Here is a 15,480-nt window from a genome sequence, read left to right on the forward strand (position 1 = left end):
AATATTAACCAGGTGAAATTGTGTCACTTCTCTTGCGTTCATTGCACGCAGAGTCAGTGTATATGCAACAGTTTGGGCTCCCTAATTTGCCAGAATTTTAAGTAATTATGACATAACATTGAAGGTTGTGCAATGTAACAGCAATATTTAAACTTATGGATGTCACCCATTAGATGAAATATCGAACAGTTCCGTATTTCACTGAAAAAATAAACGTATTGTTTTCGAGATGATAGTTTCCGGATTTGGCCATATTAATGCCCTACGGCTCGTATTTCTGTGTGTTATCATGTTATAACTAAGTCTATGATTTGATAGAGCAGTCTGACTGAGCGATGGTCGGCAGCAGCAGGCTCGTAAGCATTCATTCAAACAGCACTTTCAGGCGTTTGCCAGCAGCTGTTTATTACTTCAAGCCTATCAACTCCCGACATTAGGCTGGTGTAACCGATGTGAAATGGCTAGCTAGTTAGCGGGGTGCGTGCTAACAGCGTTTCAAACGTCACTCGCTCTGGGACTTGGAGTGGTTGTTTCCCTTGCTCTGCTTGGATAAGGCTGCTTCGAGGGTGGCTGTTATCGTTGTGTTCCTGGTTCGAGCCCAGGTAGGAACGAGGAGAGGGACGGAAGCTATACTGTTACACTGGCAATACTAAAGTGCCTATAAGAACATCCAATAGTCAAAAGGTTAATGAAATACAAATGGAAGAGAGAAAAAGTCCTATAATTCCTATAATAACTACAACCTAAAACTTCTTACCTGGGAATATTGAAGACTCATGTTAAAAGGAACCACCAGCTTTCATATGTTCTGCGCAAGGAACTTAAACGTAAGCTTTCTTACATGGCACATATTGCACTTTTACTTTCTTCTCCAACACTTTGTTTTTGCATTATTTAATCCAAATTGAACATGTTTCATTATTTATTTGAGGCTAAATTGATTTTATTGATGTATATTAAGTTAAAATAAGTTCATTCAGTATTGTTGTAATTATCATTATTACAAATAAATAAATAAATAAATAAATAACGGCCCGATTAATTGGTATCCGCTTTTTTTGGTCCTCCAATAATCGGTATCAGCTTTGAAAAATCATAGTCGGTCGACCTCTAGTCACCATACCAACATTTTCACTAACGATGTGATACCAAGCCAAGTATCACAATACCGAGCGCTCCCTTTCCACAATGACAAAATGTTGCCGTTTTAAAGCTAGTTCCCTGCAACTCTATACGTTTTACCATGGGGCAGAAAGAAAATGTTAGTTTCTTGCAGTTCTATACTTTTTGTGGAGGGACTGGGAAATAAAAAGGTAATCTGTTTTAAAGCTAATTTCCTGCAATTCTGCACATTTTGCCATGGCTTGTGTTCTTACGGTATCTGAGAAACTCCAAATCAATGAGGGCCTCATGCCATGACATTTTTTGAATTTTAGATTCTCCCTGACTGTCTACTTTTTATTTTTTGTGATCTTGTTTAACGATATAATATACTGAAAATATTAGTCATTTTTGGGAGTGCCGACAACTATTTAGCAGCGGTGGCGCGCCTAAATGCTAAGTTAACATAGGGGAAACACTGCACTTTTTACTGTACAATCAAAAAGGCTACTGCAGAAAATAATCAGATTTACTCATATCCATACCGTAATTGGGCAGAAGGAATGTGGTAAGGAATATAAATACATAATGATGCATAATGCAATTTCATTGATGCAGTAACGGGACAACACACTAGGTCTAAATGAAACCATCTTTAGCATACCTTTCAGACAACTTTACATACAGCTTCACTCTCCCTCCCTCACGAATTTACTCCCTGTCCCACACATCCCATTTCCCCCACACATCCTATTTCCCTCACACACCACCACCCCCCCACACCCTAGCTCGCCATCACGGCTAAATAACATTTTTAAACTTATGGAGAATGCACAGAAAGAACAGAGAGAGAGAAGTAGCTGATTTGGCTAACGGCTGGTTAGGGGATGCGCCTGGCTGTTCATAGCAGTGACACGTGATATTCGATGAAGCACACATCACTCAATGGGTGATACACTCTGCGTTCTACGGCTCGTCACGATTCACGTTAATTATTTATTGAGATCAAAATGGTGGATATCGCAGAAAAGTGGTGAGTAAACCTTAATGGCAGCTCAAACATCCCTTTATCCAATTACAAAAACCAGACAGTGTCTAAGGAGACAGGAGATGCAACAGAAATTAACTAGCTCTGCTGCTGGACAAATGTTTGTTTCCATTCCAGCTGGTGTCTCATTTAAAATGTGTCTCAGGTAGCGTCCGAACCAACCGGCACAACTGCTTTCTACATCAATCTGGAAACTCATTTGCTCACGTTTTATTGATATAGAGCAAAAACGAGAGAGAAACAAAATCTAATGAGTAGTGGAAAATAAAAAGCTTCATTAAATGTGAAAATTGGTCAGAGAATTTAGTACATCTGTCTCTGGCCCTGCATCACAACCTCAAAGGTTAACATACATTTACAGCTTTGAGACGCAGCAGAGACCGCGCCACTCGCCATGCTGCGCCCCTCGCCGTTTTCAAAGATAAAAGTTTTCCTGGCTTAAAAGAAGCTTAAAAAGTTAATGTAGGTGTAGCTGGACAATTGAAGCAACATAATAGTTTGTGTGTGTGTACATGCCGTGACCTTGGTGCAGCTTTGTAGAGATCTGGCACCGTTTCCAAATAGGTAGTGTTAACTGTGTTTGTAGTGTTGTTTACAGACATTCTGGCAACAAACTACCCAGCGAAGCGGTTCCCCGTACAAACCACTCTCTACCCAGAGAAGCTGTTCCCCGTACAAACCACTCTCAACCCAGAGAAGCAGTTCCCCGTACAAACCACTCTCTACCCAGAGAAGCGGTTCCCCGTACAAACCACTCTCTACCCAGAGAAGCGGTTCCCCGTACAAACCACTCTCTACCCAGAGAAGCTGTTCCCCGTACAAACCACTCTCTAACCAGAGAAGCTATTCCCCGTACAAACCACTCTAACCAGAGAAGCTGTTCCCCGTACAAACCACTTTCTAACCAGAGAAGCTGTTCCCCGTACAAACCACTCTCTACCCAGAGAAGCTGTTCCCCGTACAAACCACTCTCTAACCAGAGAAGCTGTTCCCCGTACAAACCACTCTCTAACCAGAGAAGCTGTTCCCTGTACAAACACTCTGCCAAGAAAGAAATATGGGTTCTACGCTGATAAAACCTGAACTAATTAAGTGGAAAATAAAGTGCATAAACCAAAATACAGAAGCAAGGGTTCTGTGCTTACCCATGTGGAGAGGGCCCATCTTACCTTTGGTGTGTGTGTGTGTGTGTGACTGCATGATTGCCCAGTCAGAGTGGATCTGTCTTACCTTTAGGATGTCCTGGGTCTGTGAACTCGTACTTCCCCATTCCCACAGTCCTCAGCATCTGCAGCCCGTTGGGCCCTCTAGGATCATCCTGATAGGCTACTAAAGTAGACGGAAGCGGCGGCACCAACTGCCCATTGGTCAGAGGCAGGACGGGGGGCTGTATGAGGGGGTGAGGCATCAGATGACCGTTCCCCATCACATTTTGGTTGTGTTGGTTGGGGTGTGTCCCACCCGGACACCCTGAGGTGGAGGAAAGGGGCAAGGAGGCGACAGGGGGCTGGGCCAAGGGGTAGGGTGGTTGGGGGGGCATATTGAGAACCATGGGGGGGGGTTGGTGTGAGGTGGAGTGTGGAGGTAGCTGGAAGTGGGCTGTCATGAGTGGGTGGGGGTGGGGGGGCATGGGGGATTGGATGGAGGGGGTCACACCTATGATGGGCGACTGGACAGTGACACTGTGGCTGAAGGAGGGGGGGCGGAGGGAATAGGAGTGGGGCAGGAGACTGGATTGGGTCACTGTTACTACTGGAGGTGCCCACGTAGGACCTAGAGAGAGGGGGGGTAGAGCAGAAAGCGGAAGGGAGAAAGAGTTTTGATTATTATTACATTAACTAATAACAATTATCATTTTAGCTAGCTCAACAAATGGCAGACTGTACAGAGTGGGCTAATGTTCCAGGTTCCATGAATGAGACCAGGAAAACAAATACATGTACCTGTAATGCAGAGACAAGTACAACTTGGCTGGTTTCAGGTAAAGTCCTCTTAAATCGAATTTAATAAACGTGTTTTCCAAAAGTGTCAAGGGTCAACTATCTGGTTCATTACAATTGCTTTGTTGAAAAATATTAAAATCAGTTCTCATTTACAATATACAAACAGCTACAGAAAAAAATGAATATACTATGGTTGTCTCTAACAGTACATTAATTAGAAATAGCTATATGTATGTGCCAAAATAAATACTAATCACTTACAAATAGCGCAAAGGGTATGCTATCTAGAATGTAAAACCATCAAATCGTATGCTTGTTTGTCCGACACAAACAGGCTCACCACTGTAGCAGTGTAAACATAAACGTTACCCAATGCTACACAATTGACAACAATGACTCCCGTTAGCAGTGCTTAAACTACCAGTTAAACCAATACAAGTACGTAGCTACATCGACGCATATATTATAGGCTAGGGCTAAACTAGCGCCCAGCATGAGGCTAGCTAGCTAACTTTCGAACCATTAAATTACGGAAAATATATAAATTACTAAAACATCTAAACTAGAATGATTCAATTGTGCAACATAAGTATATAACCTGAGGCTTGGATGAACAAAATAAAGTAACCCGGAGTTAAAAAATGTACTGTATATTTACAATTTAGAAAAGTCCGCGACGCCATTTTGTTTAGATTTGCATCATGTCATGGCGTATTCATAACGCCGAATCTGTTGTAAAACGTTTCTTAAACGAAAATGGATCTAGCTACCTGCGTTTTCCAATATAAACTCTCGTTTCCCGTTTTGCAACTGTTTGAACTAACGATTACACACCATCCACCTAGCGTGGCTCCATTACTGACAATTCCATTGTCAATGGGGATACTTGGCTAGCATTTTCTAGTTTCGACAAACAAAAAAAAATGCACCGTAAGCATCACACAACCTATTAAATAGTTAGCGAAACATGTTATCGTACTATGTCGACGTATATTGTGTATAGTTAGTTATACATTACACACCTGTAAAACAGGATACACTTTGAGACAACGGGAAGTAGGCTGTTTTTTCAGGAAAACTTCCTTCGATTGAGGAAGTGAGGTCACCATCACCAGTTTAAACAGCATCGCATTAGTGGAAACCAAAACTGTTCTTAGGGCAGGCCTGGTTATAGCGAGATACTGTATGTTCGAGTCGCATCGTGGACAAATTTAGAATTTTACCTAACTTTAACCTAATTATCATAACCTGCCACGTTAATTATCTTAACATGCTACGAAACGTCACTTCTGCCAGTCAAAACCGGCAACTGCCCTGAGAACAGTCTTGGTTTTCACTAATGCAATATCGCCCAATGTAAAGGCCACCAACCAACAGATCTGCTGACTCCATCTAGATAGTGACACCAATACACTTCAGTGCATATTAATGCATAAATCCAATATAAAAAATTAAATAAAATTTAACTAGGCAAGTCAGTTACAATGACAGCCTACCAAAAGGCAAAAAGCCTCCTGCGGGGACGGGGCCTGGGATTTAAATAAATGAAGGACAAAACACACATCACAACAAGAAAGACACAACACTACATAAAGAGACCTAAGACAACAACATAACAAGGCAGCAACACATGACTACACAGAATGGTAGCAACACAACATGCCACCTGGTAGCAGCACAAAAACATGGTACAAACATTATTGGACAAAGTCAACAGCACAAAGGTAAAGAAGGTAGAGACAACAATACATCATACAAAGCAGCCACAAATGTCAGTAAGAGTGTTCATGATTGAGTCTTTGAATGAAGAGATTGAGATAAAACTGTTCAGTTTGAGTGTTTGTTGCAGCCCGTTCCAGTCGCTTGCTGCAGCGAACTGAAAAGAGGAGCGACCTAGGGATGTGTGCGTTTTGGAGACCTTTAACAGAATGTGACTGGCAGAACGGGTGTTGTATGTGGAGAATGAGGGCTGCAGTAGATATCTCAGATAGGGGGGAGTGAGACCTAAGAGCGTTTTATAAATAAGCATCAACCAGTGAGTCTTGTGACAGGTATACAGAGATGACCAGTTTACAGAGGAGTACAGAGTGCAGTGATGTGTCCTATAAAGAGCATTGGTGGCAAATATGATGGCCAAATGGTAAAGAACATCTAACCACTCAAGAGCACCCTTACCTGCTGATCTACCCTAGTAAAACTGACTATCCTACCGATCCTCGACTTCGGCGATGTCATCTACAAAATAGCTTCCAATACTCTACTCAGCAAACTGGATGCAGTTTATCACAGTGCCATCCGTTTTGTTACCAAAGCACCTTATACCACCCACCACTGCAATCTATATGCTGTAGTCGGCTGGCCCTTGCTACATATTCGTCGCCAGACCCACTGGCTCCAGGTCATCTACAAGTCCATGCTAGGTAAAGCTCCGCCTTATCTCAGTTCACTGGTCACAATGGCAACACCCACCCGTAGCATGCGCTCCAGCAGGTGTATCTCACTGATCATCCCTAAAGCAAACACCTCATTTGGCCGCCTTTCCTTACAGTTCTCTGCTGCCTGTGACTGGAACGAATTGCAAAAATCGTTGAAGTTGGAGACTTTTATCTCCCTTACCAACTTTAAGCATCTGCTATCTGAGCAGCTAACTGATCGCTGCAAGCTGTACATAGTCCAACGGTAAATAGCCCACCCAATTTACCTACCTCATCCCCATACTGTTTTTATTTATTTACTTTTCTGCTCTTTTGCACACAAGTATCTCTACCTGCACATGACCATCTGACCATTTATCACTCCAGTGTTAATCTGCTAAATTGTAATTATTCGCCTACCTCCTCATGCCTTTTACACACATTGTATATAGACTTTTTTTTCCTACTGTGTTATTGACTTGTTTATTGTTTACCCATGTGTAACTCTGTTGTTGTCTGTTCACACTGCTATGCTTTATCTTGGCCAGGTCACAGTTGTAAATGAGAACTTGTTCTCAACTAGCCTACCTGGTTAAATAAAGGTGAAATAAATCAAATAAATCTATAAATTATGTCTCCGTAATCTAGCATGGGTAGCATGGTCATCTGAATCAGGGTTAGTTTGGAAGCTGGTGTGAAAGAGGAGCAATTACGATAGAGGAAACCAAGTCTAGATTTAACTTTAGCCTGCAGCTTTGATATGTGCTGCGAGAAGGACAGTGCACCATCTAGCCATTACGCCCAAGTACTTGTATGAGGTGACTACCTCAAGCTCTAAACCCTCAGTGGTAGTAATAACACCTGTGGGAAGAGGGGCATTATTCTTGTCAAACCACATGACCACAATAATGAATAAAAGTAATACAAATTTCTTAAAAATCTAAAACACAAAATAAACAAAACTGACCATATAGTGTCACACCTACAGAAAAAATATCAGTGATGAGTGGTGTTTACCATGTAGCTAAGTGTATGTATTTACAGTGAGTCAAGGAGCCCATCAGTATGTTCTACCTAGAGTCTAGCACGGGGTCCGTGTTTTGGAGCCAAACACCCCCCACGCTGACCACATCAATTCTGAACCCCTACTAATATCCGATATCAGGACAGATTTTTCTCCACAACCCGACCCACCCTCATAGAATTGCTTCTGAAAGCCGATACATGACCCGCCAAATTACAATGTATTTAATTGTTTATGACTCCAGATTAGCTACTATTCCCCTCCCTGGGAGGAAGGCTACTATTCCCCTCCCTGGGAGGAAGGCTACTATTCCCCTCCCTGGGAGGAAGGCTACTATTCCCCTCCCTGGGAGGAAGGCTACTATTCCCCTCCCTGGGAGGAAGGCTACTATTCCCCTCCCTGGGAGGAAGGCTACTATTCCCCTCCCTGGGAGGAAGGCTACTATTCCCCTCCCTGGGAGGAAGGCTACTATTCCCCTCCCTGAGCGGTAGGCTACTATTCCCCTCCCTGAGCGGTAGGCTACTATTCCCCTCCCTGAGCGGTAGGCTACTATTCCCCTCCCTGAGCGGTAGGCTACTAATCCCCTCCCTGAGGGGTAGGCTACTAATCCCCTCCCTGAGCAGTAGGCTACTATTCCCCTCCCTGAGCAGTAGGCTACTATTCCCCTCCCTGAGCAGTAGGCTACTATTACCCTCCCTGAGCAGTAGGCTACTATTCGCCTCCCTGAGCAGTAGGCTACTATTCCCCTCCCTGAGCAGTAGGCTACTATTCCCCTCCCTGAGCAGTAGGCTACTAATCCCCTCCCTGAGCAGTAGGCTACTAATCCCATCCCTGAGCAGTAGGCTACTATTCCCCTCCCTGAGCAGTAGGCTACTATTCCCCTCCCTGGGAGGAAGGCTACTATTCCCCTCCCTGAGCAGTAGGCTACTAATCCCATCCCCGAGCAGTAGGCTACTATTCCCCTCCCCGAGCAGTAGGCTACTATTCCCCTCCCTGAGCAGTAGGCTACTATTCCCCTCCCTGAGCAGTAGGCTACTATTCCCCTCCCTGAGCAGTAGGCTACTATTCCCCTCCCTGAGCAGTAGGCTACTATTCCCCTCCCTGAGTAGTAGGCTACTATTCCCCTCCCTGAGCAGTAGGCTACTATTCCCCTCCCTGAGCAGTAGGCTACTATTCCCCTCCCTGAGCAGTAGGCTACTAATCCCCTCCCTGAATAGTAGGCTACTATTCCCCTCCCTGAATAGTAGGCTACTATTCCCCTCCCTGAGCAGTAGGCTACTATTCCCCTCCCTGAGTAGTAGGCTACTATTCCCCTCCCTGAGTAGTAGGCTACTATTCCCCTCCCTGAGTAGTAGGCTACTATTCCCCTCCCTGAGCAGTAGGCTACAATTCCCCTCCCTGAGCAGTAGGCTACTATTCCCCTCCCCGAGCAGTAGGCTACTATTCCCCTCCCTGAGTAGTAGGCTACTATTCCCCTCCCTGAGCAGTAGGCTACTATTCCCCTCCCTGAGTAGTAGGCTACTATTCCCCTCCCTGAGTAGTAGGCTACTATTCCCCTCCCTGAGTAGTAGGCTACTATTCCCTTCCCTGAGTAGTAGGCTACTATTCCCCTCCCTGAGTAGTAGGCTACTATTCCCCTCCCTGAGTAGTAGGCTACAATTCCCCTCCCTGAGCAGTAGGCTACTATTCCCCTCCCCGAGCAGTAGGCTACTATTCCCCTCCCTGAGTAGTAGGCTACTATTCCCCTCCCTGAGCAGTAGGCTACTATTCCCCTCCCTGAGCAGTAGGCTACTATTCCCCTCCCTGAGCAGTAGGCTACTATTCCCCTCCCTGAGTAGTAGGCTACTATTCCCCTCCCTGAGTAGTAGGCTACTATTCCCCTCCCTGAGTAGTAGGCTACTATTCCCCTCCCTGAGTAGTAGGCTACAATTCCCCTCCCTGAGTGAATTAATTGGTCTGTGTGTCTATTCAACATTTGGATAAAAGGAAAACCATGCCATGAATTGAGAACAATGTCTTAAAATGTTTACAATGAAATGACAACTCAAATCGCTCTGAAAAAAAGTGCCTGCTAATTAGCCTTACCTAATAAAAATCTATAGCCGACATTACAAACCCATTATATTCAATATTGTTTAGATATGGGAAACGGAAAACCTAGCCAGTTGCATAACTGAATGCATTCAACCAAAATGTGTCTAATGCATTTAGCCCAACCCGTCTGAATCAAAGATGTGCGGGGGCTGCCTTAAATCGACGTCATTGGCACCCGGGGGAGAAATTGTTGCTTCGATTTAACTGCCTTGCTCAACCGCAGAACGGCAGATTTACCAACTTGCCGGCTAGGGGATTCGAACCAGCGATCTTTCGGTTACTGGCCCAACGCTCGCAGCCACTAGCCTACCTGCCACCATAATAATCAAATTGACACTTATATAATTACCAGAATCGAATATAGACCGCAATAGCCTATAGGCAACTCAAACATTTTGGCCTGCATATGGTATATCAGTGGTATGCAAACTTTTTCAGTAGGGACCACATTTTTGGGGGGCAGAATTCCTGAGGACCCAATTTCTGGCGACCCCAAGCCAAACGACTCAACATCTTTAAAAATAATAGTAATTTGGTAAATTTAGATTTTAACAATCAAATAACATTACATTCATTACATTTGTCTCATCAAAATGAAGAGAACCAATACTTACATTTACTCAGTAAAATTGTATTTTTCAAATGATTTCTCAATAACGTTTGTATATTCCCACTTTGAATACCACTGGTCTAAATTACCAAAAGTATTAATTAAAGTAATTACTAACTGATAAACTGAATTAGCCAAATCGTAAATAAATACCTGCACGCACTTTTTGCTGGCTGTGTATCCATCTAAGGGGTTGTTGTCCTTGTCCACAATGACTCCAAAATCCTTCCAAACCAAACCAGGGATTTCAATTACGCAGCACCTGATTCCACGATGGTGTTGGCCTATTTCAAAACCTCTCTTTTTATTTCCTGGGTTAGGCATTTCTGCATGAGCTAGGCTAGCCAGGGAAAGCACACAAACACTTGGCAATGTATTCTCATGTGGGGGGAGATAAATACGTTTTAGCACCACACAAATAACGGACAGTTCCCTAATACACTGCGTGCACGGCTGGTAGCCAATAGTTTGTTATCAATCAAAAGTCACAATACGGTGCAGAGCATTAAATTTGACTGCTGGGAGACCACCAGCTCCGCTAAAAATATTGACAACTGTGACGTTTTCAAGGGATTGTTAAATAAATGTGGTCACTATTTGGTTTTATCATCTTCAACTCTCAAAGAACAGTCGGACAATTTCTTGGGCCACTATACCCATTTTGCCAATTGGACTGGGCACCTTTACTACACGGAACCCTACTAATCCATCACGGCTGGTCTGCCGACGGAACCGCACGAGGAGGCTACAACAAACTTCATCCATCGCGATGTCCCTCTAAGGCCCTTCTGCTAGCTTGCTAGCCCCGGCCCGTCAATATGCCTTGTCCATTGCTGTTCTGGTTAGTGATTATTGTCTTATTTCACTGTAGAGAATCTAGCCCTGCTCAATATGCCTTAGCTAACCCTTCAGTTCCACCTCCCACACATGCGGTGACATCACCTGGTTTAAATTATGTTTCTAGAGACAATCTCTCTCTCATCACTCTATGCCTAGGTTTACCTCCACTGTATTCACATCCTACCATACCTTTGTCTGTACATTATGCCTTGAATCTATTATATGACGCCCAGAAACCTGTTCCTTTTAATCTCTGAATGCACTAGACAACCAGTTCTTATAACCTTCAGCCGTACCCTTATCCAACTCTTTCTCTGGTGATGTAGAGGTTAACTCAGGCCCCCAGTACTACACCTATTCCCCAGGCACTCTCATTTGTTGACTTCTGTAACCATAAAAGCAATGGTTTCATGCATGTTAACATTAGAAGTCTCCTCCCCAAGATTGTGCTAAGGCAGTGAAAAAAACACTCTGCCAACCCGGATGTCCTAGCCGTGTCTGAATCCTGGCTTAGGAAGACCACCAAAAACCCTGAAATTTCCATCCCAACTACAACATTTTCCAACAAGATAGAACTGCAAAGGGGGCGGAGTTGCAATCTACAGCAGAGAGAGCCTGAAGAGTTCTGTCATACTATCCAGGTCTTTGCCAAAACAATGAGCTTCTACTTCTAAAAATCCACCTTTCCAAAAACAAGTCTCTCACCGTTTACGCTTGCTATAGACCACCCTCTGCCCCCAGCTGTGCCCTGGACACCATATGTGAATTGATTGCCCCGCATCCATCTTCAGTGCTCGTGCTGCTAGGTGACCTAAACTGGGACATGCTGAATACACCTGCCATCCTAAAATCTAAGCTTGATGCCCTCAATCTCACACAAATTATCAATGAACATACCAGGTACAACCCCAAATCTGTAAACATTGCACGCTCATAGATATCATCTTAACCAACTTGCCCTCCAAATACACCTCTGATGTCTTCAACCAAGAGCTCAGCGATCACTGCCTATATCAGTAATGGGTCTGTGGCCAAACGACCACCCCTCATCACTGTCAAACTCCCCCTAAAACACTTCAGCGAGCAGGCCTTTCTAATCGACCTGGCCCGGATATCCTGGAAGGATATTGACCTCAACCCATCAGTAGAAGATGCCTGGTTATTCTTTAAAAAGTGCCTTCCTCACCAAGGGCTATATCTGTTCCTGGTTCTACATTTTTTGAATGCCCCGGGGGTGTCATCGGATGGGGCCACAGTGTCTCCTGACCCCTCCTGTCTCAGCCTCCAGTATTTATGCTGCAGTAGTTTGTGTCGGGGGGCTAGGGTCAGTTTGTTATATCTGGAGTACTTCTCCTGTCCTATTCGGTGTCCTGTGTGAATTTAAGTGTGTTCTCTCTAATTCTCTCTCTCGGAGGACCTGAGCCCTAAGACCATGCCTCAGGACTACCTGACATGATGACTCCTTGCTGTCCCCAGTCCACCTGGCCGTGCTGCTGCTCCAGTTTAAACTGTTCTGCCTTATTATTATTTGACCATGCTGATCATTTATGAACATTTGAACATCTTGGCCATGTTCTGTTATAATCTCCACCCAGCACAGCCAGAAGAGGACTGGCCACCCCACATAGCCTGGTTCCTCTAGGATTCTTCCTAGGTTTTGGCCTTTCTAGGGAGTTTTTCCTAGCCACTGTGCTTCTACACCTGCATTGCTTGATGTTTGGGGTTTTAGGCTGGGTTTCTTTCTGTACAGCACTTTGAGATATCAGCTGATGTACGAAGCTGATGTAAATTTGATTTGATTTGCTATTTGTAGTTATGATCTATGCGTTTCAAGAGGTGATGAAATCACAGCCAAATAGTTAACATTTATTAAACAATCCCTTGAAAACAACATGCAGTTGTCAATGGTTTTAGCTGAGCTGGGGGTGTCCTTGCCCAAAGACTTTTCCGTTATGAAGAAAGGGTTAGTAGTGTGCAGTACAGCAGCCATCCACAGCAGCACAGCGTCACCTTGTGGCCAGGAGGCCTTGGTGCTTTTGGACTCATTCCTGAAGAGATGGACAGAAAGACGTCTCAGAGCAGGACTAAAGGGACTGACGGAGAGGGCAGGGTTGTGGGAGCATCGCTCCCTCTAGTTGTATTCTGCTAATTAATTATTCATGATTGATGTTACCATTATTGCACAAGCGAACCATTTCTGCAACAACTGTCAGAAACCGTCTCAGGAAAGCTCATCTGCATGCTCGTCGTCCACACCATGGTCTTAACCTGACTGCAGTTCAGCGTCTTAACCAACAATGAACACAATGGCCTTTTAACCTTTTGTGACTAGGGGGCAGTATTTTCATTTTTGGATAAAAAACGTTCCCGTTTTAAAACGGGACATTTTGTCACGACAAGATGCTCGACTATGCATATAATTTACAGCTTTGGAAAGAAGACACTGACGTTTCCAAAACTGCAAAGATATTGTCTGTGAGTGCAACAGAATTGATGTTACAGGCGAAACCCAGATAAAAATCCAATCAGGAAGTGCCCCATTTTTTGAAAGCGCTGCATGCCAATGACTCCTTATATGGCTGTGAATGGGCTACGAATGAGCTTACGCTTTCTACGTATTCCCCAAGGTGTCTACAGCATTGTGACGTCTTTTTACGCATTCATGTTGAAGAATAGCCGTAAGGGACCACATTGAGTAAGTGGTCACATGATGGCTCCCGCAGAAAATCTGGCGTAAAGTACAGAAGTAGCCATTTTTCCAATCGCTTCTAATGAGAAACCAATTGTCCCGACGGATACATTATCAAATAGATATCTGAAAAACACCTTGAGGATTGATTCTAAACAACGTTTGTCATGTTTCTGTCGATATTATGGAGCTAATTTGGAAAAAAGCTTGGCGTTGTAGTGACCGCATTTTCCGGTCGATTTCTCAGCCAAACGTGAAGAACAAACGGGAGCTATTTCGCCTACAAATATAATCTTTTGGGAAAAAAGGAACATTTGCTATCTAACTGGGAGTCTCCTGAGTGAAAACATCCGAAGTTTTTCAAAGGTAAATTATTTAATTTGATTGCTTTTCTTATTTTCGTGAAAATGTTGCCTGCTGCTAGCAGGGCATAATGCTATGCTAGGCTATGATAAACTTACACAAATGCTTGTCTAGCGTTGGCTGTAAAGCATATTTAAAAAATCTGAGATGACAGTGTGATTAACAAAAGGCTAAGCTGTGTCTCAATATATTTCATTTGTGATTTTCATGAATAGGAAGTTTTTGTAGGGATATTTATGTCCGCTGCGTTATGCTAATTAGTTCGAGGCGATGATTACGCTCCCGGATCTGGGTTTGAGAGTCGCAAGAAGTTTTAATCAACATGTAATTTGAATGCACAGAGTTACAGAGATACCATGACGAGAACCTGAGGCCCACTGTTGTGCCATTCATCCGCAGCCATCACCTCATGTTTCAGCATGATAATGCACAGCCCCATGTCGCAAGGATCTGTACATAACTGGAAACTGAAGGTCCCAGTTCTTCCATGGCCTGCATACTCACCAGACATGTCACCCATTGAGCATGTGTGGGATGCCCTGGATCGATGTGTTCAACATAGTGTTCCAGTTCCTGCCAATATCCAGCAACTTTGCACAGCCACTGGAGTTTGGGACAACATTCCACAGGCCACAATCAACAGCCTGATCAACTGTATTGAATTCATATTTTTGTTCAGTGTAGATGAAGTGGAGGAGATAGGTTAAATAAGGACTTTTAGCCTTGAGACAATTAAGACAGATTGTGTATGTGTGCCAATCAAGAGGGTGAATGGGCAAGACAACATATTGAAATGCCTTTGAACCTGTAGTAAGTGCCAGGCGCACTGGTTCGTGTGTGTCAAGAACTGCTATGCTGCTGGGTTTTTGCGCTCCACAGTTTCCTGTGTGTATCAAAAATGGTCCACCACCCAAAGGACATCCAGCCAACGGCAGGCCAATGGTCAAAAACAGTTAATTGATGAGGACAAAGGAGGCTGACACGAATTGTGCAGAGCAACAAACAGGCTACAGTTAATCAACTGACAGTCCATTACAACATTGGTGCGCAAAGACCAATAAAAGGCACAACTCGTCGTACCTTGACACGAATGTGGTATGTCAGTTGACGACCTTACAAAGTTCCACTTCTTTCAGCAAAAAACAAGAAACTGCGATTGCAGTGGGCTAAGGAACGAAAACGGCGGACATTGGAGAATTCGAAAAATCATCCCCTGGTCTGATGAATCCCAGTTCCTGCCATTGCATACTGATGGGAAGACTAAGATATGAAGAAAAACACATGAGCACATGCATCCATTATACCGCGTGTCAACATTGTAGGCAAGTGGTGGTGGTGTGGGGTGTGTTTTCAT

At 44.0% G+C, this 15,480-nt stretch overlaps 1 protein-coding gene across 14 annotated transcripts in view; it reads right to left on the minus strand.

Annotated features, from left to right (window-relative positions):
- Positions 1 to 15,480, minus strand: part of LOC110522439 (kelch-like protein 29) — a 408,191-nt gene that overhangs the window by 115,759 nt on the left and 276,952 nt on the right. For 9 of the 14 annotated variants that reach the window (XM_036976046.2, XM_090233075.1, XM_090233073.1 and 6 more), the window contains one exon: positions 3,380 to 3,922. In XM_036976046.2, coding sequence (XP_036831941.2) covers positions 3,380 to 3,922 — 543 coding nt within the window. Of the gene's footprint in view, positions 1 to 3,379; positions 3,923 to 4,092; positions 5,221 to 15,480 lie in introns of those variants that run through there. The other 5 variants (XM_090233077.1, XM_090233069.1, XM_090233074.1 and 2 more) reach the window with 4 other exon arrangements.

This window comes from Oncorhynchus mykiss, chromosome 4 (genome assembly GCF_057628025.1).
Source record: "Oncorhynchus mykiss isolate SJ-2025 chromosome 4, ASM5762802v1, whole genome shotgun sequence".
Lineage (NCBI taxonomy): Eukaryota > Metazoa > Chordata > Actinopteri > Salmoniformes > Salmonidae > Oncorhynchus > Oncorhynchus mykiss.